The 26,819-nt window shown below is 41.1% G+C and overlaps 3 protein-coding genes and 1 long non-coding RNA gene across 7 annotated transcripts; 2 read left to right on the forward strand and 2 right to left on the reverse strand.

Annotated features, from left to right (window-relative positions):
• Positions 1 to 1,380: 1,380 nt before the first annotated feature.
• Positions 1,381 to 5,882, reverse strand: LOC130178315 (uncharacterized). The gene is made up of 3 exons (XR_008829141.1): positions 5,794 to 5,882; positions 4,681 to 4,786; positions 1,381 to 1,518 (listed from the first exon to the last, which is right to left on the reverse strand). It is a non-coding gene; the product is annotated as an uncharacterized LOC130178315 (long non-coding RNA).
• On the forward strand, positions 1,383 to 22,121 carry saga (S-antigen; retina and pineal gland (arrestin) a). 4 transcript variants are annotated; one of them, XM_056390419.1, is made up of 16 exons: positions 1,383 to 1,529; positions 4,720 to 4,802; positions 5,832 to 5,892; positions 6,390 to 6,434; positions 6,835 to 7,034; positions 7,716 to 7,775; positions 7,874 to 7,941; positions 8,041 to 8,182; positions 8,536 to 8,620; positions 8,723 to 8,795; positions 12,069 to 12,206; positions 12,293 to 12,370; positions 13,214 to 13,228; positions 13,630 to 13,682; positions 13,858 to 13,867; positions 14,661 to 16,069. In XM_056390419.1, exons 2-16 carry the CDS (start codon positions 4,755 to 4,757, stop codon positions 14,785 to 14,787), a joined length of 1,203 nt encoding a protein of 400 aa, XP_056246394.1. In that variant the 5' UTR covers positions 1,383 to 1,529; positions 4,720 to 4,754; the 3' UTR covers positions 14,788 to 16,069. The 4 variants fall into 4 exon arrangements, with proteins under 4 accessions (XP_056246394.1, XP_056246392.1, XP_056246391.1 ...); XM_056390416.1 differs by lacking the exon at positions 13,858 to 13,867 and having other exon boundaries at positions 1,386 to 1,529; XM_056390417.1 differs by lacking the exons at positions 13,214 to 13,228; positions 13,858 to 13,867.
• Positions 9,190 to 11,754, forward strand: LOC130178311 (nuclear factor 7, brain-like). The gene has a single exon (XM_056390410.1). The coding sequence runs from the start codon at positions 9,288 to 9,290 to the stop codon at positions 10,683 to 10,685; it is 1,398 nt and encodes a 465-aa protein (XP_056246385.1). The 5' UTR covers positions 9,190 to 9,287; the 3' UTR covers positions 10,686 to 11,754.
• Positions 16,360 to 26,731, reverse strand: LOC130178309 (collagen alpha-1(X) chain-like). The gene is made up of 5 exons (XM_056390405.1): positions 23,376 to 26,731; positions 22,212 to 22,659; positions 22,042 to 22,122; positions 21,181 to 21,261; positions 16,360 to 19,904 (listed from the first exon to the last, which is right to left on the reverse strand). Exons 1-5 carry the CDS (start codon positions 23,397 to 23,399, stop codon positions 18,985 to 18,987), a joined length of 1,554 nt encoding a protein of 517 aa, XP_056246380.1. The 5' UTR covers positions 23,400 to 26,731; the 3' UTR covers positions 16,360 to 18,984.
• Positions 26,732 to 26,819: the final 88 nt, after the last annotated feature.

Here is a 26,819-nt window from a genome sequence, read left to right on the forward strand (position 1 = left end):
GTGTGTGTGTGTGTGTGTGTGTGTGTGTTGTAATCCCCTGTGTAATAATGATGATTAATGCAGTAATCCACCTCTGTCTGTTTACCCGCTGACAGGCAGAACAGTGGATTAAAGATCCACAGCTTCACTCTGCCTATCTATAGACCTCTATACACACACACACACACACACACACACACACACACACACACACACACACACACACACACACACACACACACAAACACACACACACTGTGGACTGGATCGAACCTGCTGCTCAACCTTGAGGTTGCGTCTGGACAAACTCTGGATGTCAAAAGTCTGAACACAGCTTCCTATATGACATATGTTCATATGTCCTTATATCAAGAGTGACCTATAAGGAGATATATTATTATCACATACATCTGGATATGAAGATATAAGTTTAGAACATATATGAAATACCCATAGCAAAATTTGTATATTTACACATATTGAAAACACAAACAACACACAACAAATTATTTGTTAACATTATATATTTATTTATGCAAGTTTATTAAAACAACATACATGTTAAAAATCTATATGTTTATCTATGTTTGTGCATACATAAATAAATAAAATATATTATGTTAACACATAATTTCTAAATAGAAAACATGTGTTCTATGTAAAAACTCGTCACAATACAGATATTTTTAATACATATACATATACAAATTTCACAATAGGTATTTCATATATGTTCTAAACTTATATCTTCATATATCCAGAGGATGTATATATGTGATAATAATATATCCCCTTATAGGTGACATATGTGTCAATGCTCACTCTTGATATAGGGACATATGTCATATATTACATTTCTGCATATAACTAGTATCATGTAACATAATAAATGACAGATCTGTAAAATAATGTTTCCTGTTGAATTTCCCAGCATGCAGTTCTAAACTGTGTTTCCAAACCTCTCTCCTTGCTGCCTGCAGGGATCATTTATTTTGATGGGCTCAAAGTTGATTAACACATTATAACTTCAGTATGAAAAATTAATTGTAAAAATTATCATTCACAATTTAACATGAGTCTTCATCTAACACTCCACCAGAAATCAAATAAAGGTATTTTCGACAATATGTGGAGCTGTTCCTTCGACACAGTCAACTGTTTGTTTGTCTTTTGACAGAAACTGGAAAAAGTGGACCAGCATGAGATGCTCTCTCTCCCCTCTTACTCTGTCTCTCTATGTCTCTCTCTCTCTCTCTCTAATCTGGTCTGATGTGCTGACTGAGGGGGAACCAGCTTCAATCCTCTCAGTCGGCTCATTCACAGGAAGTGTGTGTCTGTCTCTCTGGATGTTGTGGGTTTGTGGGGGGGTGGAGGGTCAGCCTCCTGTGCGTTCAGGGTGGGTCAAAGTTCACAGCCGGGTCACCTGATTGGCTGATGCGGGTGAAGGAGGCTGTGACGGACAGCAGGTGTTGACATATAGAGCTTCTCTGACCGGCGTCTGTCTCCTCCTCTCATTCAACAACAACACACCCTTCATTTCTGCAACACAGGTGAGTCATTCTCATTCTAACATTGCAGAGAAGAAAACATTTCAGCTGTGATATAAATTGCATTTTTTAAATCCTTTTGTCTGTTTTTAAGTCTTAAAAATATAAAATGAGCATCACTATCTTCAAACACTGAACTAGAACCCAGAAAATGTTTGTGTATCTGTGGGAAATCCTCGAAAGGAGTTGATTTGTGTGTTGTGTTGATTTAATCTCATCCACACTGGAAGAATGTTCCACCTCTTTTTTTTAGGAAAATATTATTTCTGGGACTAAATTATAAATAGAAGGACTCAAAAACAAAGAAATTTGTCAATCAATGAGTATTTAAGCATAGATCATTCATATGGTGCGATAAATGTGTCATCGTGGCCAAATGATAGATAGAGATTTTTTTCTTTTCATCAATAGGAAGCAAGAAGGAAAAATAAAAGGTAAATATAAATCCAGCTGAGGGCACGGATGTCAGTATGACATAAATATATAGTTTTTATTTTCTTTTATATTTTAACATTTTATATTTGGCACCAGTATTGCTGGTTTTACTGAAAATATAATCTCATGTATCTTTTACACATTTTCTGTAAAACTTTTCTTGCTTATTTGAATCCTTTTCACAAGTTTTCAGTCGATTCCAAAACAATGAAAAGAAGTAAAAAATTTGTTTCCATTGTTTTCAGTGAGGAAAGGTGAAACACATCTGAGAAGATTTTAACAGGATTAAGAAGCTCAGCAGAGCTAAGTCTGTTTAAATCGCTCAGTCATCTCAATTCGATTAACTCTGCAAGGGGAGCTCATTCATCTATGTAAAATATAAATGAAATGAAACATTGAGTTTGTGAAAATATTCCGTTTTTCTTGAAATATAGTTGATTTTATTTTCACTTTATTCTTTGGTATATGTCTGGAATTTAAAGAAAGACGTACAATTCTGGGAAAAAGTTATAGTCTAAACATTGATCTTATCCATATTCGATTTTTAAAAAAAATCATAATAGATGTTGCATGTGGTTTATATCTAATTCCGTCTTGCAGTTCATCTTTGAGCCACTAAAAGGCGCCAAAGCACCGTGACCAGAGTTACACAGGTGTTGAGTTTTTTCGCTGAGATTTCTGCCTCCGCCACAGCACAGGGGAACAGAGGGCTACTTCGTTTGTGGTAATTACAGGAATTAAGAAATAGGTTTTAAAAATTAAAAGGTAACAACCTATTTATATTTCAGTGTCAGGTTAATCTTGGTAATCTTCAGAAAACGCAACTGACAATTTCCACAGGGACTATTTCTTTAGAGGAAAGTAGTTCCGGCGGAAAACGTTGACAGTTGCAGGTGTTTGGAGTCTCCGATGACGCTGTGTTTGGGAAGAGATGTCGGTGTTACGGGTCAGTTGGGATTATTTCGGAGATCCAGATTCACAGGTATCGATCTGAAGAGATAAAGTATTGATCTGATAAGATTAATATAAGTTTAAATTGGCAGATTCGACTCCTATTATCAAGCTAGTAGCCTCATTTGTGAAGCAGAAATCCTTAAACTAAGGAGGGGTCCTCCATGAGAAGTAATTGATAACCTACTTCCAATCCTTGAAAGAAGGATTATTTTCTCGATTAATTGATTATGCATCATTTAAAATGCCAGAAAACTGTGTGAAGTGTTTCGCAGTTTTGCTTTTAAATTACATCAACAATTAATCGACTATCAACAGTATTTGCTGCTTTTTTCTGTCAATGAATCCAACCAAACAAGGCCACTTAGCTAGCTTAGTTTGGGGTTAAATATATCAGACATGGCTTAAAGTTACCGAAACTGGCAAGTTGAGCAAGTTTAACGTTAATAAACAACAGTCAGGTTTCATTTGATCGTCTGGTCAGTTTATGGAATTAACGTTTTTAATGTTACAGTTAAACAAAATGGCGCCATTTGTTGTTTAAAAGTTCAGCGGTTACAAATGAGAAGCTTGATAACGTCACTCTCTTGGTCTTAATGCGCCCATGATATAGGCAAAAAAAAATAGTTCCATGTTGAACTGCTGTGTAAACAAACCTCACCCTGACAAAAAAAAAAATATAACAGTTAGTGATGAAATACTAGTTTAGCTAACCTGGTTATCGAAGTTGGTTTCTCTAAAAAAAAAAAAAAAAAAATAGATGTTTGGGATGTTCTGAAGGTGTTTCCATTCCCTCCAAACATCTGGTTGAAAAAAATATTCTGCTTACTGAATGATCAAGATGTGAATCCCCCTTTTTCAAGTTGTTGTATGACCTATTCATGTTGCTGGAAATAACATGCCCTTGCTCTTTTTGAGAAACACAAGCAAAATGTTGAAAATGTATAACATTGGAAAATCACTAACTAGTTCTGGTGACCATATTTGTTTGGATTAGGAAAGAGAGGTGTAATTAAGGCAATGGATTAAAATAATCTTTGCATTGCTCATTAGATGGAATATTTTACACACAGATGGTTTTAAGAGTCTCTCCAGGAATACCTCCGGAACAAAACTATGTGGACTTGCTTTATCTAAGGGTACTTTAAGGTCCTCAGGTTGGACAGAGCTATTCTGAAAAATATGTGATGTTACCAAACTACATGTACTATTATCAAATGAAGGTGTACATTGTCACAGTCCACCAGGTGCATAGCTACCTGGAGAGTGATGGGAGGACACACAGGGGTTGAGTAAAGTAAAAATAAGCAAAAACTCTTGTGTGGGTGAAACATGGACGTGTAGAGGCTTTAGGGAAATGTAAGGAGCCCTAAAATGGTCACAAAAGGGCTAAATCAAGCTTCTCAAATCAACATGGACGGCACCATGTGTCAGTGATTCGGTTGTGGTATATAGTGATTGTTTGGATCAGTGCCTCCAACTGGTAGTCACACCTTTGTACCCAGGTTGAAGGCTTTGACTGCCGACAGTCTGTGCCGTCGTTGTTAAATATGTCATTTTAGTTAAGCTGTATGACAGGTTAGGGGCACTTACTGACTCTACTTTATGCTGGTATATTTTACTGACATTTCTCTACAGCTTTCATGGTGTAATATTGAAATGTGTGACTGACCCCTGGCCTGAACCAGTTAATCATATCACAATAATCTGTAACAAACATTCATTGTTCAGTCTCAGAGAAACACATGGTCAGAGCTGCGACTCTCACGTGATGGAAGATGTTTACGTGTCGGGTTCTTTCTCTCAGGCGCTGCTGACTCGCTGCCCTCCATCCTCACCAACATGAGTCCAAAGAATGTCGTTTTCAAGAAGATCTGCAAAGACAAGTCGGTGAGTGAAACATCCCAGATGAAATAATATCACCACCTACACCCTCAGTCACTGTTAGAGAAAGTTAGGAGGGCCACAGCACAAATTTTATTAAACGCAACTGACATTTAAGAGATGGTTCAGTTCTGTAAAGGAACAGACTTGACTGTGCATTCTGTCCAAGTCCTCTTGTTAAACCACAGTCAGACATGTCTGACTGTATCAAGATTGACTCTCGTTAGCCAACGAGCTAGTCAGCAGCTGTAGTCAGCAGGGTTTAGTTAACAGTAGAGATAGGACAGAGCACAAACCTGACAGCGCCACTATGGAGATGCTGTGTGCACTCAGTAAACTGCTGTTGAACCTACAATGTCTCATTTTGTTGCTCGAGATGCAGCATCATGTGTAGTGGGGTTTTTTTGTTTTTTTAACCAAGATTTGATTTATTTACTCATATTTCAGCTTTTTGAAATAAATCTTGTAATTGTCACTGAGTAAAATATCACGTATAATAAGCTGCATGTACCAGGCATCTAACCCCTGATGACCTGCCTGTTATTATCCTCCAGTTCCTCCCTCAAACACTGTGTTTCTAAAAGGTCGTTTCTCACACTTGTTGAGCAGTAAAGGGGATAGCGACATCTGGTCAAGTGGATTAGTGTAAATGTTTGTCTTTGAGGTAAAAATTTTCCGTCTCGCTGCATTTTAATTCTGTAAAGCAGTTCAGCTGCTTGCCTGGCTGATCCTCAGGAGGTCGACACAAAGGCACGACAACGTGAGCGGAGCTGAGCCACGTGTGCGATCGACAGCTCCGTGTCAGATTACAGCTGACGGCGTCGCTCTGCCGAACTGCTTCATGTCTAATCTCAGATATTTGAGCTGCGGTCTTTGTATCTCTGTCGCTAAGACAAACTGCTTCACCTGCCTGTTTCTGCATGAGTTTGTCATATGAAAATACAGATCAACATTAATATTCAAGCATGAAATAAGATTTGATGAAGTGTGTAAATACCCTGCATGTCATCAGTGTGTCTTTTCCTGCCGCTCCAGGTTGGAGTCTACATGGGGAAAAGAGACTTTGTCGACCGTGTCGACTCTGTGGATCCAGTGGGTGAGTTGGTCCAAAACAAGAGCAGCAGTCACATGTTATATGTAATGTCAGGTCAGGGTCGACCACCTCTTTCACTGTCACTGTGACAGAAGTCTGTCATGGAGGAGCTGGAAACAACTGATCTGATGATTCCAGATACCAAACCTGCAGCCAAAACATATCATATTTTTAATCATAAGGCTTTTGTTCAGTCATACTCTAGATGATGTCTACTTGATCTTGTTCTATATTTACCCAGTTCCCTTGAGTCCAATTATTTAATAATGAAAGAAAGATTCATCTCGCTGTACAAACACAAGAAACTGACATTTTCCTCAATGCACCCGGACTCCTAAACACATTTATAATGCAATGAAATGAAATTATAGGCAGGAAGAAGCACGATGTTTATTCATTTAGTTGTTATTTATTTATGTCTCGTTTTGATTTTTGTAGTTATTAAAAAATGAGTTTCCATTTTTATTTTTTACTTTGTTTTTCTTTTTTTCTACCACTAGATGGCGTCATCCTCATTGATCCTGAGGCTCTGCAGGGGAGGAAAGGTCAGTGCTCAAACACACTATTCATTCCCGTCTCTCAGCTGTTGCTGCAGGATGCTGGTCCGGGCTCAGGATACAGTCTGAATTTAAAATGAAGTTCTGTGTGTTTTAACAAAGTTTGAACCGACCGTTTTAGAAAGTTATACATCCTCGTCCCAGTTTTGTCTTATTTTGAAATATGACTGTTGCTTCCATCTTATTATGAAGGACACATGGACACATTCACACCCTTGTCTTTGTATGCAATTTGTGTGCAATATACAATTACTGGAAATACACTTATAAGATAGAAAGATGTAAAGTTGTATAAACAGCTTCAGATGATTCCAGTTAAAATCCAGATTGATGGCTTCAGTTTTTAAAAGACCCCTGACGCTCACAGTGTGTCTCCTCCGCCCTCCAGTGTTCGTCACCCTGTCTTGCACCTTTCGCTACGGCAGAGATGACATGGACGTGATGGGAATCGCCTTCCGCAGGGAGCTGTACCTGTCAACCCGCCAGGTGTACCCGCCTCTGCAGGACCGTGAGAAAGGAATCCACACCAAGACACAGGCCCGGCTGCTGCGCAAGCTGGGAGACAACGCCCACCCGTTCTTCTTTGAGGTGAGAGTCTGTCTCTGGCAGTCAGGAGCAGCTGATCAGAGACTGACTGAAGCTGCTTTTCAGACAGCTGAGCTCTCAGCAGGAAGAAATGCTTCACCTGGGTAAAAGAGAAATACTCTCCAAACACAGGTCACAGTTCTGCATTTACAGTCTTAATAAAAACCACAGAGTCAGCAGTGGAAGAGTCAGTATGCAGACTAAAAATAAAATTAGTTTCTTTACATTCACTGTTGATAAACAGTAACGTCCCATAATGCAATGCAGAAAGGAAATGCAGCATCTGCTCAAAGCTGCAAAACATTAGAATAAATTGGTGAGAAAACAAAGTATTTTCTTTTCCTCGTGTCATATTTCATCCACAGTGACGTTCTGAAGTTACACGTCATCTGTGCTCATACAAAATACACATTGGTTCCTTGTTACTAACTGCAAGAACTATGGGTCCGAGTACAACTGACCCCCAAAGTCCAGTTCCTTTGGTTGGTGTGAACACTGTGGACCGTACCCGGGCACAGATCAACAAACCAGGATTCCAGTAAAGTTCATGTGCACTGAGGTTCGGGTCACATCAGGTGTGAAAACTACTGAACCAAAACATGCAAGTGGAATAGTTCAAGATCATTTACATGTTGTCATGGAAAGTAAGTAAAGACTGACTTACTGATGTGCTTTTGTTTTCAGTTTCCTGACAACCTGCCTTGCTCAGTGGCTCTCCAGCCAGCGCCCCATGACGTCGGCAAGGTAAGACCCTGACTGCAGATTCAAACTAGCAGCCGTTATTGATGAAGTGACCACACCGCAGGATGGCGACGCCTCTTCTCTCTTCTCTTTGTCCCTAGCAATGTGCCGTGGAGTTTGAGATCAAAGCGTTCAGCGCTGAGAGCCAGGACGCTAAAGTACGGAAACGGTGAGTCTGAGCTTCTCAGTCCTCACGGCAAGAGTGTGGAAGAAACTGAGCTGCAGGTTTGTATCAGCTGTTTGAGACTTCCTGTGCTTTGTCCAACAGGAGCTCAGTGAAGCTGATGCTCAGGAAGGTCCAGTACGCCCCAGAGGGCGAGGGAGAGGGAGTGGCGCCCTCCATTGAAACCACCAGGGACTTTGTCATGTCAGACAAACCACTGCATGTCAAGGCCAGTCTGGACAAAGAGGTGGGTTGCTTCATATTAATCGAAGTTTAACCTTTTTCGAAACCAGCTACTGGATCACACTCTTCACGGCTGCGCACAGAAACGTGAGACGTTGTGGTCTGATAGAAAACAGCCGAGATGACGTGATTCAGATCATCAGTTCTACGTGATAATCCCTGGAAAAGCTGCTTTGATAAACACTCTTGTATAACTCTGTATAACATCTGGGTTTTTGTCTCCATTTAAAAGCACTTGACTTTGATCAGCTCATTATCTTGATGGTTGTAGCTTGTAAACAGGAACATACCTGCGCTCATCGTGACCAGTAGTAAAAGATAATATGTTAATAGATGTTTCTCTGACCTTGTTTTTAGCTTTACTACCATGGCGAAGTCATCAAGGTGCACGTCAACGTCACGAACAGCTCCAGCAAAAACATCAAGAACATCATCGTCTCTGGTAAACATGACGCTGTGACATGTGTGACATTTTGCATGAAGCCGGTGCAGGATCAGAACTGGTGTTAAATGTGGTCTACGTGTCTCCTCTTGTCTCCCTCAGTGGATCAGGTCTCCACAGTGGTCTTGTACTCCAATGACATCTACGTCAAATCTGTGGCCATCGAGGAGTATGGGTAATGGTCAGCACACACAACATTTCACAACATTACAAACAGATGTTTGGTTATGACATCGCAGTGAGTTTTTGTCTGTTCGTCCATGTGTTCAGTCGCATGATGAAGGAATTCAAAAAAATCCCTCATAGTGAACTGGTTTCTGTCCAAGACGGTTTTTCTTCAGAACGTCACATGACACATTGTCTGTGTAAAGTGTTATTGCTTTATAGTATGAAGTTAAAACTGACCTTTGGACCCGAAAAAGCTCCAACTCACTTCAGACAAACCAGGAAACTAAAGTTATTATTTTTCCTCGGTGAGAAGAGACGCACTAACAAAAAGACAGACGAAGAATTCAGCAGGGAGTTCTGTGATCTCCGGCCTGCTGAGGGCTCCACACACTGAAGTCCGACAGGGAGAAAGACTCAAACTAACCTGGAGGTTGGAGGCACGTCGACTGACTGATGCTTTTCTAGTCTGAGCCATCAACCTGCTGTGTTTTCAGCTCCAATGGCTTCCAGATTAGAGCAGGATCTCTGCTGTCCCATCTGCCATGGAATCTTCAATGATCCTGTCATCCTGTCATGTCGCCACAGCTTCTGTAAAGACTGTCTGCAGAGCTGGTGGACGGACAGAGTGGCTCACGATTGTCCAATTTGCAGGAAGAGATCTTCAATGGAATTCCCTCTGTGTAATATTGTGTTAAGGAACCTGTGTGAGACCTTCTTACAGGAGAGAGATCATGGATCTTCAGAGGCTCTCTGCAGTCTGCACTCTGAGAAACTCAGACTCTTCTGTCTGGACCATCAGCAGCCAGTGTGTCTCGTCTGCAGAGACTCAGAGACACACAGCGACCACAGATTCAGACCCATCGATGAAGCTGCTCCACAACACAAGAAGGAACTTGAAGAAACTCTGGGGCCCTTAAAGGAGAAGTTAAATGCTCTTAATGAAGTTAAAGTGGAGTTTGATCAAACAGCAGAACACATTAAGGTCCAGGCCCGACACACAGAGACGCAGATCAAGGAGCAGTTTAAGAAGCTTCACCAGTTTCTAGAAGAGGAAGAGGAGGCCAGGATGGCTGCACTGAGGGAGGAAGAGGAGCAGAAGAGTCAGGTGATGAAGGAGAAGATGGAGGCTCTGAGCAGAGAGATAGCAGCTCTTTCAGACACAGTCAGAGCCACAGAGGACGAGCTGAGAGCTGAAGACGTCTCATTCCTGCTCAGCTACAAGGCTGCAGTGGACAGAGTCCAGCAGCGCCCCCTGCTGGAGGATCACCAGCTGGGCTCAGGAGCTCTGGTAGACCAGGCCAAACATCTGGGCAACCTGACCTTCAACATCTGGAACAAGATGAAGGACCTGGTCTCCTACAGTCCTGTGGTTCTGGGCCCAAACTCTGCTGATCCAGAACTAATCCTGTCTGAGGATCTGACCAGTGTGAGATGTGGAGAGAGACAGAAGCTTCCTGACAATCCAGAGAGGAGGAGGTGCTGTCGCTGCTCTGTCCTGGGCTCTGAAGGCTTCGACGCTGGGACTCACAGCTGGGACGTCGAGGTTGGAGACAGCACAGACTGGGAACTGGGTGTGTTCTCAGAGTCTGTCAGGAGGAAAGGACACTTGTGGACCGGGTTGTGGACAGTAGGTTTCTCTGATGGTAAATACAAAGCTCACTCCACTTTACATCCATCCAGTGTTTTCCTACTGAAGAAGAAGCCCCAGAGGATCAGAGTGAGTCTGGACTGGGAGGCCGGAAAATTGTCTTTTTGTGATCCCGACACTGACGCACATGTACACACCTTCACCGACACTTTCAGTGACAGAGTGTTTCCGTACATTTGGAATGTGAAAAATGTCACCTTGAAGATTTTACCAGTCTCCGTCTCTGTGGCTGTAGATCAGCAGAGTTAAGAGCCAGAGTTGATCCGTTTTATATCACTTATCTTAAAGTAATCGTCCGTATTATGAGGAATTATTGTTACTGCGGAGTGCTGACAAAATGTCATATTAATAATTGTCCCTGCTGGTTTTCATTGACACGTTGGTGAAACGGTTATTAAACTGTTTTCTATGTGGTATTAAAAATGAACTTGGTGAATCCTCCTGAAACCCTGATCACAGCTTGGGTCTAAGTTCATTAATAATTATTATTTGTATATAGTAGTTGGATTCATCAGGTTAGTGGCTGAGGGAAGTCTGATAGGTCGACCAAGCTGACACACAAACGCACACACACCTTAACACACACTTTCACTGGCAGACTATTTCCATACATGTGGATGGGGAGTGGAGATTTTACCAGTGACGGTGAATGTGACGGTACGACAACACTGGTGATGATGATGGTGATGCCACGCTCATAAACTCTTTGGGGTCATTTTGCCCACATTGAGGATTTTAACATGTCTACGTGTCACTGTTCTATAATAGATTTTGTCTGATCTAATTCTAAAATGTGTTTTGCGTTTTGTGTTTAATGGATGAATCCCTCGTTACTTCGTTGTTCTGCTTATGTCGCAGCGGCCATGTTAACTTGTCATAGTAGGAAAGTCACATGGAGCCAACCTGCACAAAACAAGACCCTCCATCTAGATCATCATTTTTACACATGCGATTTTCCTGTTGTGACGTGTTGAGATATCTTCCATTTAAAAGGCTTTTCAGAAACTCCAATGATTTTGTTTGAAGGTATCGTAAATTACACTGATACAGATTCCAAGTTGAGATTTAATTTAGTTTTTTTTATAAGAGCATGGGATGAATGTGTGACCATGTGATCTACATCTGTAACAACAAAGAAACAACCTGTGAAAACAGCAATACATGCACCTGCTTCTAGTTTAAAAATGTAAATTAATTTCCTTTTAAATTAATGTCTCTGTTGCTCTGGTGTTAATGTTAACTTTTATGTTTTTGTGCTCCACTTTCATGCTACAACCCTTTTTTTATATATATAGTTGTCATTTATTCATAAAGGTTTATAAAGCAACATGTCATCCATTTAAAACTTTTTATTGCTCTAAATAAAGATTGAGCAGGAAACTACAGAAGTCTCCTTGGTTCATGTTTATTTATTTTGTTACATGGAAGGAAGATTGATCAGGATAAAATTTGTGTTTGTGCTCGTCGTGTTTCTACTAAACTCCCTGGTTTATTACACGTCTAAATCTCACACCTTCCTCCCAGCTCAGGAGGACATTAAAGGTTTAGAGGTTGTGTAATGGCTGTTGATTGCATCTTGTTTTGTTTCCTGCTGAAGTTTTTATGTGCGACTGTGTCGTCCTCATGTCTCAGGGATTCAGTGTCTGCGGGAGGGACGCTGGAGAAAGTCTACAAGCTGCTGCCTCTGCTGGCCAACAACAGGGAGAGGAGGGGCATCGCTCTGGACGGCAAACTGAAGCACGAAGACACCAACCTGGCGTCATCGAGCATGTGAGCAAATGATCACAGCCTGCATCTTTAAATTCTGTTGGAGAGATCCAGACTCTCATTTAAATCATCTCTTTCTTCTCTTGCAGCATCAAGGAGGGTGTGTTGAAGGAGGTCATGGGCATGATGGTTTCATACAGAGTCATGGTGAAGCTCATCGTTGGAGGGTCAGTGTGTGTGTGTGTGTGTGTGTGTGTGTGTTTAAAACAAGTCAAGTTTGAACAAATTTAAACTCATAAGTAATTTGAGTACAGTCTCAGTATTTCCCCTTGTGGCAGCTGAAGTGTGCGTCTTGAGGTTGCGGTGAGAACGTTCGGCCATTATCCTGAAAACTCCCTGAAGCTGTTTCAATGAGCTGCTGCATATAGATTTTTTTTATGTCAACACGTTGTTTTGTTCCACACAAAAACACAACTGAATCAACTAAAGGAGCCAGTGATTGTGTTAATATTTATTTTTTTTAAGTTTGGTCGTGGTAAACTCAGCAAACATTTCAGACTAAATGAATCTTTATTTCTAAAGCTTCAAACACAGACTTCAGATCCACCATGGTCTGTGGTGAACAATCTTCTGCCTCATCTTTATCTAACGTCGCCATCGTTAGGACACTGACAGGTTCGTGACTGACAGTGGAGGAGTTGGCTGGAACAGCGTGTGGTCGATCACATTTTCAAAATAAAAGAAAATAAATTCCACTGACTAAAACCTGCTTCAAAGTAAGAGTCAAAAGTACAATATTTGTCTTTTAAGTGTAGTGGAGTAGAAGATAAAAGTACCTCCTACGAGCTTCAGGTGAAACTGCTGAGGATGACTGCTCACATTCACACAGCTCACACAGCGCGAAGGCGTCTTTAGACAAAAGTACTAGTAGTGCAGCCGTCTCAGATCATTCAGCAAAATATCTTTCCATACGATTCTTCCTACGATGCCTCCTGAGCATCGCGTTCTCCCTCTGTTATTTTGTTTGTCTCTAACTTTGACTTTCATCTTTGTCTCTGCGGCGCTCACAGGATGATGGGATCAAGGTGGGTTCACGTCTACTTGTTTCATTAATAGTAGCTGCTCTGTTCTGTTCGAATAGGTTACGTTACGTTGTTCTATTGCTTTTGTGCAAAATGAAAGTTAAGAAACTACAACTAAGGATGTAGTTTAGCAGAGAAAAGGCATGTAAGTGCACGTTCATTAGTGCTGCTCAGTACTATTACTTGATATAGTCTTCAGTTAATTAAAGTTAATTTATATTTAAATTTTTCTGTGTTTTAATCATCATATTGCGTAAGATGAAACTAAAAAATATTATTTAAATTTACATTTTTTGGGAATAGTGTATATTTATCACCATGAAGTGTTTGTTCACATCATGATGAATGATGCATTAATCCATTAAACACAGTTACAGCTAGAAACATAATTTTTTGTTTTGCAGTGAGGTCGGCCTGGAAGTTCCCTTTAAACTGATGCATCCTAAACCTGACGCAGGTGAGGACACGGACATTTCCCTGTGTTTGTTAGTGTGATCCGAGGCAGCTGTGCACATCTGTATCCAGTTAGAATAGAAAAGTCCACATTTTAACAGACAGGTGAGAGAAAGTCGACCAGCAGTCAAACTGAATGTAAACCCTCCTGTCTTTTTTGTCTTTACTGCTGCCAACAGTGAAGGAGAGGTAAGATGGTTTTTCCACTTACAGAAATAAATATGTAAAAGAATCTGAAGTTTCTTTAGTTCTTTAGAACGAGGACAGATCACAGTCCCTCGTGCCTGAGGACAAACATTCTTGTCTTTATTGTGACACGTTGTTTAACTGTCCTCTGTCTGTCGTCGCTTTTTGTTCAGTTCATTCGGGGACGGGATCAAGTTCCCGGATCTTTTATCACTTCATCAGCTCTTTTTCTAGGCCATTTTCCTCCGTTAGCTCCTGTTTATATCCCCGTGTCTTCTTCTGCAGTGTCAACTTTCCTCTGTTTGTGTTTTGATTTCCTGTTTCTTCAAGCCCCTTTTTGCTTTTTTTAAAAAAAAACGTTTTATCAGATCAAGTTCAGGCAGTTAACAGGAAACGATTTAAGTTGACTCTGGTTCCAACTTATTTATTTATCTGATTCTGTATTCCCATTCCCAGTTTCTTCAACCTGGATAAATCAGAGAAATCATATTCTGTCCATCAGTTTGACGGACAGGAGCTAACGGAGGAAAATGGCCTAGAAAAAGTCGGTCTCTGAGGCACAATCAGGAAAAATAATTTAAAACACCTCTACATGTGTCTTCTTTGTGACTTGAGTCTGAACATCAAACAACAAATCATTTCTAAAAAAATGACCACCACTTCACAGTATTTTACCATTTGTTTGCAGTTTTGGTCAAAGGTCACTGCTCAAGTTCACCTCACATATTGGTAGAAGTAGTTGTCATGTGTGGACTTCAGTCAACTTAAAGTCTGTTCCCACTGCTGTTGTCTGTAGTGAGTTGGAGGAAGAGATGGTGTTCCAGGAGTTCAAGCGCTCCTACCTGAAGGGGATAGTCGCCGATGACGAGGACGAAGAGGGAAACGTGTCGGGTGGTGACGACATGGCGCCCAAAGAGAAGTAGAGGAAAGAGTCGACCAGGGTGACGACAGCTGAAACAAAGACAGCTGGGAGTTTGAGTCGCCTCAGAGTTTGTGATAGAAAAAGATGAGATTTAGTTAAAGGACCATGTCTGTAATTCTGCATGTTTCAGCATCTCGCAGATGTACTTCACACCACTGTCTCTCGCTGACGCACTGACTGTGAAAACCTACAAGTCAACAGGCGAGAAACTCAGTGATGAAATGATCAGCTTCCTCGAAAACTCCACCATTGGCTTTTTCCGTTGTGACTGTGACAAAAATTGCTTTTAGTAGATTTTGACATCACAGAGCTGAACACAAGACTTGACATTTAGCATTAAGCTGCAATAAGTGATTTAGGGGCAGAAAGTCTCCAGCAACTCCCTACAGTTTTACATTGCATGTCTGTCTACTTGCAGTGTCTCTAATTCTGTCAGATTCTCTGCAACAAACACATGGCACAAATATTTGATTACAACGTCCCTTTTGAAGAGCGATCTGATATATTAAGGTTGGTCTTTCTAAGGTATGCTTGGAATATAGGACAACGGTGTTCATGGTGCCTGTAAACAGTGAGGAATATGTGAGACGGATTTCCTCTTTTTAAAACACTGATGTGATGTCAGTGGGAGGCAGAGGAAAAAAAAAAAAAAAGAATTATAACTTTCTCTTGCCTCACAGTTTCCTGCAAACACGCAAAACCACAGATATGGTCCAAAGGATCCTTTTAACGTAATTTGAAAAGAAAATGTTCAGTGCTTTTGTACTTTTAGTAACGTACATAGTATCTGACTCATGTCCGGATCTGAAGTAACTTGAGACATCATCAGTCCGTTCATCACCTGTTCTTTTCCTACGACAGGAGAATGATGGACGGCAGGAGACGGCAAAGAAGCTGGAGTGTCATAATATTTGAGCTGGGATTATGAATTTTAAATGTTTAAAAATGTGATGATTATTAAAAAACATTCAACTTTACTCTCAGAAAGGACAAAATCACAAGCTCCTTATAAATAATGAGAATTAGAGCACATGAGCGTTGAAACCAGCCGACACAGATGCCAGACGACGCCGTCGTCAACGCACTGGCTGAGTTTCTTCTCTGCTCAGCTCTGGGGGAAACAGTCAGTTGTTGCAATCAGCTGATGAGTTCAGATTTACCGTAGAAACATTTGTATAGAAGGCTGCGTTTTATTTGGCTTTTAAAGGAGATGTGAAGCTCTGTGCGACTGTGCAGTTTGAACACCTGTGACAATAAAAGCTGTTTGATCCATTCTTGCATTAGACGGTGTCTTGGTGTCATGTCGTTTCTGAGGCTGGAGGTCATGTGATGTACAGACAGTTCGTGGGACATTTTTACGATGGATCTATCATGGGGTTTTTTTGGATATATGTAAATTTTTAGGTTTTAAGGGCTATGACTGTTTCTCTCACAAACCCACGTTCAGATTCACCCCAGCGGTTCACAACACTTTCTCTCAAGCACGTTTGATCCTACTGAAAATGTAAATATGCCAAAAACACCAGTTTTTATCTTGTCACTCAAACAGGAGGAAATGGTGCATTTGTTTGGGACTACGTTCAGCAGCGGATGAATCCACATTTGGTGCTGTAGTGAGTATTTTGGGCAGCAGGACGGTGTTTGTGGGACTGAGGGCAGAATAAACCACAGTGAGTGTTCATGGTGATGAAGGAACATGTCGCCCAGTGTAACAGTATGACTATGACTGAAGGGAATAAGATATGTTAGAGTTTGAAACACACAGTACTTGTTAGTAAGTGACATTTATTGTTGGTTTGGCTCTGCACGTGAGATTGGATAATGGGAGGAAATATAGAATTTTACCAAACATAAACTTCCATTACGTTCTTTATTTCTCTCAATTTGAGGATTTTTGGGACCGTAATGTGAGTCAGGAGCCCAGAACACACGGATATGTTCACATATGGTATGAATTGTACAAAAAAATCAAAACCTCTGGATAAACTGTCAAACAGAAGCCTCAGGAGAAAGTTGATTTTTAATTTCAGACAAAAACCACGATGCACAGATCACAGCAAACTGAGGCATGAATATGTGACACACAACTGCTTGTTATCTGAAAACACTTCACTGAGGACTGACAGTGTTTTATCCGTTATGCCACCTTTCATCAGACTCTTCCATACCCATCTGTATCGTCCAATCACATGTCAAGAATCACCTGAAGGTGTCCTGTAGCATTCAGGATCACAGCATCCTTTTTAACATGTTTTTAATTTACCTCAAGGAGTTTTATGTCATTGATTGTTGTATAAATTCATCCATTTTTATTGATTTTGTTGGTCAGATAGTCATATGATGCCAAAATGCACCTTAAACTTCATAACAGCAAATCAATCAAAAAACAAATCATGTGACCTTGGATTCTGCCTTCAAAACTAAATATTCTTCAGATTTAAGGCAATATAAATAAAATAAATCCACTTGTTCCCTGTGCAGTCTCTCTCAGTATCTGCACTGTTATGTAAAATTCATTAAATCAGTTTTTTAATTGGTGAAATTCTTTCCGTTCACTGGCACATTTCTGTTTTTGTTTTTGGTTGTGATACTTCCCATCGTTCTTTAAACAGCCCTACCTGTACGCGTCTTTGTTGCTCCACATATTGGTTCCTTTACAGCGTCCTCCATCACCTGCTCACCTGCTCCTTCTCCGTTTAAACCTCTTCAACTAATCAAACCTTTGTCTCAACAAACCAATTTTACTCTAATGCAGGGCGCTGATTCACATATGAGAGCATCACAAGTCAGGCATGAGAATGGCGACCAGGTTTTCCATTTCGTTCCACCTTCGACATTTACAAAACATTGCACTTGCCACCATTACTCAGAGATTGTAGAGATAACTGATCTGCTATATATGAGCTTTAAACAGGCCATCAGTGCCTGCAGGTTCCACTCAGAAGTAGTTCCCACAGTCAAGTAGTGTAAAAACTTTTAAGTCTTACAAATAATTATTTTTGATAGTATTTCCTTGGCCTCTTGGGACTGTAAAGCTGTTTCTAGCAGTGCTAATTTATATATGTATTAATCAAAACTTCACCAACCCTGACTCTGAGAAAACGAAATATTCATATATTGCCTGATCTGCCATCCATCCATCCATCCACACTGGAAACAGCAGGAAGTGCATGTTTGTCAAACTCTACTTCAGACACTGTCGCTTTTGTCTGAAATAAAATGGGTAAAATAAAATGTCAGTGGACTCATGATAGAAGCAGCCGCTTTGGTTGCAATTTAATAGTCTTTTTTTTTTTTATGCATCAACATTTGAGAAGGCAAAGTGATAAAGGCTCTAAGACTAAGCTGCAGCAAACTGAGTTAAAAATAGGATAAAAATAAATTTACTCTGTGGATGCAAAGTGCTTTTAAAACATTTACCATTAGAGCAGATCTGAACCTCTAAAGCCAACTGAAAAAGTCTGCGGCCAGCTCTGCAATCTAAACATTTATTATAGTAAGTGCATGATCAAATGCAGATGTCAAGCTGGCACGTATAAGTCATTTTTATATTTCAGGTAGTGTTGAATCATGAGTGAATTTATCTCCGCACTTAAAGGGGGGGTATTTTCCTCCTCAATTTCTGTATCATATATATTTTTTGTTAGTTTCTTCTGACTTGTAGTTTCTCCAAGTTGTTTGGTTTCCAGAACGTCAGTACTGCTGATTTGAGTTTAACACACATAAAACACAAAACATAAAACGAAATAAAAATATGTTTCAAATAAAAGCGATATAGTTTCAAGAGTGTTTTAAGAAATTAGTGTTTGTATTTTAAGGTGAAAATTAAGCAGGTGTATTTACCATGTTCACAGTCTTAGTTTAGCTTTAGTTTAGACAAAATTTAATGTCAATGTCAGAACTAAATTCCATGGCAATCCATCCAATAGTTATTTCACCCAAAACCGCAAATGTTGATCCGATATTTGTTGATATTTCAGTCTGGACCAAAGTGGAGAGCCCATCAACAGACTTGCACTGAGTCACAGGTCACAAGCATGGCTTTTTTTTTTTTTTTTTTTTCCTCCATCTGAAAAATGGACGATTCTGCTTTTCTCGAATACCCCTCCTTTAAAAGTTGCAGTCATAAATACACACAGTGTTTGATTGGATGCAGGTGGATGCTTCATCTATATCTTTGCAACTGACTGGAAGCCTACTATGGTAGAGGAGTAGTGTTGCCTCGTGGACCATCCCAGCCAAAGTCTCCCTCCTGATACATCTTCATTTGCAGGTGATGTCGGCCCAAGGGAATTTCACAAGAGTCAGGGTGCAGCAGATACCCAGAGAACGTGCTGCTGCTCTCAATGTCGGTGTGAAGGCCGTTAGTCTCAGAATTCTTCACCTGCAGCCACACCTGGTCTCCCATAGTGAGGTGGAGGACGATAGTCTGGCTGGTGGTGGCTTGGTCGTTTCCTTCTGTTGTTCTGACTACAGGGTAGAGGTTACGGAACAGGCCAACTTTAAGCATCCTGAAGGCGACCGCAAGGTTGTAGGAGAAGACATAGGTGCCGTTGACAGGAGCTGTGTAGATGCCAGTGAGTGGGTTGAAGTGCCCTTGCTGGTTGGTAATTACAATTGGGAAAGCTATGGGCCAGTTGCTAGTAGGAAACGACTGGTTGATGAGTGCGGTGAATGCTGATTGGATGGCCGGGGAGCAGGGACCAGGTGGTCCAATGAGACCAATGATGCCCTGGTTACCTTTTGGCCCAGTGCGACCCTGTAAACCTTGGCCACCAATGTCACCTTTGTCCCCTTTAGCCCCCTTTTCTCCTGGTCTCCCCTCAGCGCCGCCCATCCCATCTTTGCACTCACATACCCCCTGCTCACCTTGATCACCCTTCTTGCCATTTATCCCGGGGACACCAGATGTACCCATGTCACCTTTATCACCCATAAGACCTTTGGGTCCCACATCTCCCTTGACCCCAGGTAAGCCACGGGCTCCAGCTGTTCCAGGGAGGCCTTGTACACCTGGTGGACCCTGGACACTCTCACAGGAGGCAGGGCATGTCCCGGTTTCTCCCTGGGGGCCCTGTGTACCCTGGGGCCCTATCAATCCTCGGTCCCCTTTCTCCCCTGGAAACACAAAAACACACATCAAGAGTATTTGCATTACATTGAAGCATCAAGTCAAATGGTTTAGTATGAAACCTCTCAGCACCTTAACCCTTTCCACGCCAAATGAGACCATCTGCCATTTTCAGAAGGTTTCTGATGATGGCATAAACTTACCAAATGGCTAAAGTGGATAGTATTGCAGAGTTCTTTCATTTCTATATGATCAAAGTTGCAGCTGAGAATTTAACGAACAGGTTCAGCAACATCAGCATCTACTGTTTCATTGTTACAAGCAGTGATCTTGCGTAATAGGTCAAGGCTTCGAGGAGTATGTGGAGTGTAGCTGAACATTTTTGGTTAAGTCAGTATCAATGCATGTATTGTTTAAGACGTATGACTAAACCGATGATGTGTGAAGCTTCGCACCTGTACCACGTGACTGCTTTTGGTGACAGTTTGAATTATGGAGCGACATTTGACTATCGATATAAGACTTTTGAGAGAAACAATGCATTGTCATAGATTTGGTCTTGGTCTTTGCTGGAATGGTTCAGTGCTTCAATAAGGAGACTTATTGTAGTTCAATATTCTCTCAGATGTCACTTATTAGCCTGAAGTTCTTCATTTTGGCCTCACATTTGTGGAGCGGTTGCTGATTGAATTTCTGTATATTTTTATAGACATAAATTCTTAAATTTGCCTAGGACTTGAGGTGTTAATCTCTTGATTCTCTCCTTCATTTCCCCCACTCTCCCACACAAAATCAGTGTCACATTTCTGTCTTTCTTCGCAAGGATCCCCACATTTTTCTTCATTTAATGTGTGGAGAATCATGCTCATCTGCCCAGACTGCATCTGCCTCTCTGCTCAGAATATCTCTGGATGAGGTTGTCTCTCTCAAAAATAACAACAGTCTTCATCAGTTGTTTTTGGAAATATCTCAAAGGCCCTCTAATGATTCTTAACCCTGATCAAGTAATTTCTGTTCTCCAGCCTAACCAAACCTTAACCATACTGGTGCATGGATGGTTCATCAAAACACTTGACTTGGACTTTGATAAGTAAGGCCACTGTTCACTCCATTTCTTACCATGAAAAGTTGGTCTTTTTACCATGACCAAAGTCTTTCCCTGACCTTAACCAAGTACCAAAACCTTAACCATAGCAATGTTAGATCATAAAATGTATGTTTGTAACAAATGATGCCATCCTTATGTAAGTGGGGTCATGGCGTCCATGTGACTCTAATGACCCTTTATATAGAGTGATCTTTCACGTAGTGATCTCAACAGACCTTTCAAGCCTCGCTCGCCCTTTGTCCCGGTGAAACCGACGGGGCCGGTCTGCCCTTTCTCCCCCAGGTCTCCCTTCTGACCTGCAACAACAGACAAACACAGAAATTATGAAAAGCAAGAGGTGACCTGTATTAAGACACACTAAACTAAACCAACAGGTCAAGTACATTGACCTGTTTTGATGATGCATTGATGCACAAACTGAACAAATAAAGACTTTGTTGGTGTCTGAAGTTTGATTTTCGACTGTAGTCCGGCAGGTTGAAGTAAAAAAAATAAAAATAAAAATAAAAAATTACATAGAAGCATGGCCAGCCCACTTTGCATTGCCTATGGTTCAATTTAAAGCCACTTTATGGAGGATTTAAAATTTTTTCTTTCTTTGGCGACACCTGATGTTATCATCAACTGTCAGACTTGCAGAAATCTTCTCTACTCCCACAGTAGCGAAGACAAGCAGACACAGAGACTGAAACAATTTTTGATTGTTCTTACTTACACATACACATGATTTGAAAGATGCTATAATCACACAATAATTCTACACACAGTGGCTTTTAAAGCAAAGTTTAACATTGCTTGCTGTTTTATCCAGAGTCAGAGAAGGACATGGATAAAATCAGACATTTCTGGAGTGGTTGAAGGTTTATGGTTTATTTTCTTCTGTAGGGATGGTGTTAGGATTGGAGTTTCCCCCTGCTTCCAGGCTTGTTTATGGTGTTATCGATGTTATCAGTGGACCCTCTGCAATGACAGAGCTGAGTCCAATGTAAAGCTAGCCTCGAGGTGAACAGGTCAATAGCGGGACTGAAATTTTGTTATGTTTGTTGTCATTACCAGTGCAGTGATGAGTAACTCACCCTTCATCCCCTGAGGGCCTGTGAATCCTGCTCGACCTTTGAACCCCATCATTCCTCTTCTCCCAGGACTCCCAGGTTTACCTGATCAAAGATTACAGTCTGGTCAGTTTTTGTTTTCTTTTCTTTTACATTTTAACATTCAAACTTGTGATTTAAAGTGGTCTGCATGCCTGGAGGACCCCGGTCTCCACGATCTCCTTTGGGTCCCATGGTGCCTTTACAGTGCGAACAGATGCAGAAAAATGGAATCTGGTCCATAGGCGGTGGTACCGCTGCGTTCAGCAGCATGTCGCAGATCGATGTATCAGGCATGAGCGGCGTCATCTGGTTGGTTTCGTCCAGCATCCGGAGCTTGTGGGGGTCACCGGTCATGTTGCCGCTGGGTGGCCATGGTTGTGCGGGGGGCATCGGCAGGGGGCCGCTGCGAGAGACAGGTGACCAGTTAGACGTTTCCTCCGATGACTCAGAAGGCCCCCCCTCATCTGAGCCAGACCAGTGGAAGGTGTTGGGGTCCGAGGTGGAGCCGCCCTCTTCACTGGACTCCATTTTGGCAGGGTTTCGTCGCAGCATGGCTGAGCAGAGGGAGGACAGGACGAGGAGTCCCAGCAGCCTCAACATCTGGAGGAAGAAGAGGATGATGAGAGTAAAAGAGAATTACACTGGGAAAATCTGCATCAGTCTGTTTGTGCTTATTTCCATAAAGTTTTTTAACTTAAGTGAAATGAATTCAAGCTGTTTCTAACAGAAATATGTTTTTCTCAGGTATTCTCCAGAATCAAGTGTCTGTGCTGAAGTGTGGCACTGACTCCATTTCAAGTGTCTCATATCCAAGACCAGATGAGATTTAATACCCCTCCATTTTACTGTACATTTAGCCACATATTTTTTTCTTTGTTGCCCAAATCATAAATCTGATTGCAAGCCTCTTTGTTTTCCTGGCTTCATGCAAATCAGGGTCGGCCCTCCTCCGGTCGAGAGGGAAGAGGTAATGCTACTGAAGCTGTTCTGCTCCTAAAGGTGGATAAAGAATCATGTAGAAAGGACTATGTACTTTTTGGGGGCCAATACACAGCGAACGCATCATCCACTCATGTAATAGATACGACAAATATCAAATCATTTTCTAAATTGAACCTCATCTTATCATTAAGAAGCTAAGAAGCATTAAGACAAGATGTTTTAAAGGAGCTGTGGATTGACAACATGTGTCTAACGTCTTAATAAAAAAATGTTTTATTGGGTTTAAAAAACTAAACAGGATAAAATTCCAGCCGACCTAAACTGCTCGCAGACAGGAAAACAACATCCTTACAGGCGTTTTAGGAAAAACTCACCGCTCCGTCCGAGTCGCGCAGCATCGTCTGGAAAGGGATTTGTGGGAAGATGAGCAGGATCGAGGAGGCTTTGATCCATTTATAAGCCTCGCCCAAAACAAAACTTCATTCAGGGTCCGTCTCACCTGCCGGGCCAGCAGACAAAGGCTGAGGACCGGGGGGGAAGAGTGGGAGGGAGGGGAGGTGCGTCTTCATTGTCTTGCTTAGGAAGAACTGGGCCCTCTGCCTGCGATGTGACCTTCCTCACCATGAAACAGCAAAAATATATTCAGAGCAGAAAGAAGAGACGCCTCTCTATTTATCTCTCCATCATTCTCCACCCTCCTTTTTCTCGCATCCTTTCATAAAACAAGATTCCCTCTTCAGTCTTTCCACAGCTCGTCTTTACTCACGGTTCCTCTAAAATCTGTGGAGTACTTTGTCTGATGCGGTTCATCGTTTGTTTCGATCAGTTTGGTTTTTCAGAGTCCAGGATTTTGTGTCAGTGCTGTTGATTCACAGCCTCTGAAATCTTAAATCTGCAACAAGAAAACCTTGTTCCAGACATTGCAAGTCATATCACTCAACACAATATAGTCCCATGAGTAAGGATGATTTTGAAAGTTGTTTATGAGAAGGGCTTATAACCTATTTCCTCATTTAAAGCTGGATATATTAGGGCATGAAATTTAAAAATCCGCCCTGCAGCAGTCACCCCCTCTGTTCAATAACTGCTATTTCTTCTATCCTCAAGAGACTGTCATTACATCCATGATGTTATTGATGTTATTCAAATATTTTCAATAAAACAAGAAAAAGCAAAATGAGCCAAATATAAGGAATTAGAAAATAAATTAAATGACTCCTCATATGAAAAGATACACAATGAAAACAAAAACAGCAGAAAGTAAAGTAACATGTTTTATCAACTTTTTGAACAAAAATCTAAATTGATTGATTTTGTTCTTTAAGATATAAAAGAATGACAAAAATAATAAAAGAAAGAAAGCAGTACTAATGATTTCATATACACATATACTTACACCTAAGTGCTTAATGGGGAAAATGATGTGTCCTCGGATACAAATCTAAAACTGTTTCACAATCAGTTTATTGAAGGCATCCGTCGTCTCCATCTCCACCACTGCACTGATCCAACAATCGGCAAGTAGGATGTTGGAAGAATTTTCGGGTTTTATTTTTCATAGAAACCTGCCTCTTTCTGTCTTTTTGTTGACACCAACTTCCATGACATTGTTTGGGAATAGATTTGTGTTGGAAACAAGTTGAAAGAACAGGAAACAAAAGTGTTTCCAAAAATGATTCGGTGAGGGAGGGAGTTCTTTGTGTGCATTCTGTAAACAAGCAGGTCAGTTGGTACAAGAAGCTGCTCAACAATACTGTAATCTAATCCTTCACAATAAGCAGCCTACTTTTATTTTCTAGCACATTTAACAGCAGAGGACAATCCACTCTGTAACAGCACCTCATGGGATTATCTGGATACAAAACAAATTACAAACATGAGAAAAAACAAGCGCACACAGGACAACACTTGTTGGCTGAAATTTAAAACTGGACTCTTACAAGACCTAAACTCTGACAAACCAGTGTAACATGATACTCATCCACCTGATCCTGTCAAACATAAAGTTTACACTTTGTCACTTCAGTTTCTGATGCTTCCTTCACTTTTACTTCAGTAAAGTCTTGAATCCAGACAGGTCTACTGCTGAAGTATTTGAGGACTTTCCTGTCTTCGCCTCCATCTCTCCGTCTCCTTTTTCTCTCAGCTTCTTGTCTTTTCTTTGTGACTTCTGGTGTCGATATGCAATAAGAAGCCCAGACTGTAAACAGATCAGACGGCTCACTGTTGCTGCTGTGACTGACGATGCTCCTCAGTCGCCATTTTCAGGCAGCACCTCATCTACTGAGAAATTAAAAGTGGGTAAAGACAAGACGAAACAGTTTATCAGTTCAATTCTAATTCAGAGAAGTCACTACGTCTGGCTGTTGGTCGCCAAGAAATAGCTCCAAGAAGTAAAACCATACATTGTTGGGGTATCTGGTAGTACCCCTTAACATATAACTTCAAAGACCCCTGGTTGAATTCTTACATTTACGGCATATATGAAAATTTTGCTAATTAATTAATCGTAAAAGTCCAATGTGAAGATTTTCACAGTAAACTGAAGGTCTTTGAATTTTGGACCATTGGTCAGACAAAACAAGACATTTGAAGATGTCACAAACAATCTGAGAACTAAAATTATTCTAAAATGAAATGACAACATTTTAATTGTTGGGTTCATGGGTCACAGGCAAAGAAATTCTGAGAGATTGTGGTGTTTTTGTTTTAGTGCTTTGTAATTGCGTAATTTTATCAACCTTGATTAAGGTACATTTTCTGTATCAGGACATTTTATTTGTTTGTTGGGAGTTTTTTGCAAGTTGTAAGAGAAGAAGTTTATCGTAAACATAAATGATCCACTGTTATTGCCTCGAAGCATTGACTGTGCATTGGCATCTGTATCAGTCAAACTTCACTCTGCAGAGAAAAAGACAAAAAGAGGAAATCCCATCTATAGAAAACAGTTGATGGAAGTAAAGGGGACAAACAGGAAACTGGTCTGAACAGCCAGTTCTCAGACCAGCTCACCATCACAAGAGAGTCATGCTTGGAAAGACCGCGCCCTCCCTCGCCACCTTCCAAATCAGTCACCTCATTGCAGAGTCACCCGTGGAACCAGAGACAGTTCCTTTATGTTCACAGGCCAGCTTTTATTCTGAAAAAATCAAAACACTTGAGGACACAAAAGTAAATTGAGCCAAGGGAACAAGGCTGAGGCACAAAAGAAGACAAGGAGATGAATAGTTAACCTTAATATGTGTCCTGGTTTCCATAGCCGCCGTTGCTCAGCGACACCCCAGAGGCCGGCCCGGGTTTCACACCTGTACCTGCTCGATCTTTGGGAGTTCACAGCAGGAGAACAACAAGACCGGCATTCCTGCTTGACTGAAGTTCACTGAACTCACTGTCATGTTGATGAAACCAGTTTGTGACATGGAGCATGATCCTGCAGGAAGGAGCCATTAGAAGATGGTGAACTGTGGCCATGAAGGGATGAACATGATCAGCAACAATACTCAGAGAGACTGAGACATTCAGATCATGATTGATTGATTGATTGATTGATTGATTGATTGATTGTTTGGTATTAAGAAGAAAACATTCCCCACACCATCACACCACCACCACCAGCCTGGACTGTTGACACAAGGAAGGTTGGTCCATGGATTCAAACTCTTGCTCTACCATCTGCTGCCTGAGCACAGATCCAGATCCATCAGACCAGGTCTTCACCTGTCCAGTGTTGGTGAGAATCAGGTTTCTGTTCTTGGTGACAGGAAGTGGAACCTGCTGTTGTGGGTTGGACGTGTTGTTCGCTCTGAAGCTTTTCTGTC

The sequence above is a fragment of the Seriola aureovittata genome, chromosome 12 (assembly GCF_021018895.1).
Source record: "Seriola aureovittata isolate HTS-2021-v1 ecotype China chromosome 12, ASM2101889v1, whole genome shotgun sequence".
Lineage (NCBI taxonomy): Eukaryota > Metazoa > Chordata > Actinopteri > Carangiformes > Carangidae > Seriola > Seriola aureovittata.

What these genes read in the sequence shown, in the direction of transcription:
- saga (XM_056390419.1), top strand. Translation starts at nt 4,755, where the DNA reads ATGAGTCCAAAGAATGTCGTTTTCAAGAAGATCTGCAAAGACAAGTCG. An exon ending in AGATCTGCAAAGACAAGTCG is followed by an intron (nt 4,803 to 5,831) that starts GTGAGTGAAACA and finishes CTGCCGCTCCAG; the next exon opens with GTTGGAGTCTACATGGGGAA. An exon ending in CCCACCCGTTCTTCTTTGAG is followed by an intron (nt 7,035 to 7,715) that starts GTGAGAGTCTGT and finishes TTTTGTTTTCAG; the next exon opens with TTTCCTGACAACCTGCCTTG.
- LOC130178311 (XM_056390410.1), top strand. Translation starts at nt 9,288, where the DNA reads ATGGCTTCCAGATTAGAGCAGGATCTCTGCTGTCCCATCTGCCATGGA.
- LOC130178309 (XM_056390405.1), bottom strand. Translation starts at nt 23,399, where the DNA reads ATGCTGCGCGACTCGGACGGAGCG. An exon ending in AGGCCCTCAGGGGATGAAGG is followed by an intron (nt 21,262 to 22,041) that starts GTGAGTTACTCA and finishes CTGTTGTTGCAG; the next exon opens with GTCAGAAGGGAGACCTGGGG. An exon ending in GGGCGAGCGAGGCTTGAAAG is followed by an intron (nt 19,905 to 21,180) that starts GTCTGTTGAGAT and finishes TTGTGTTTCCAG; the next exon opens with GGGAGAAAGGGGACCGAGGA.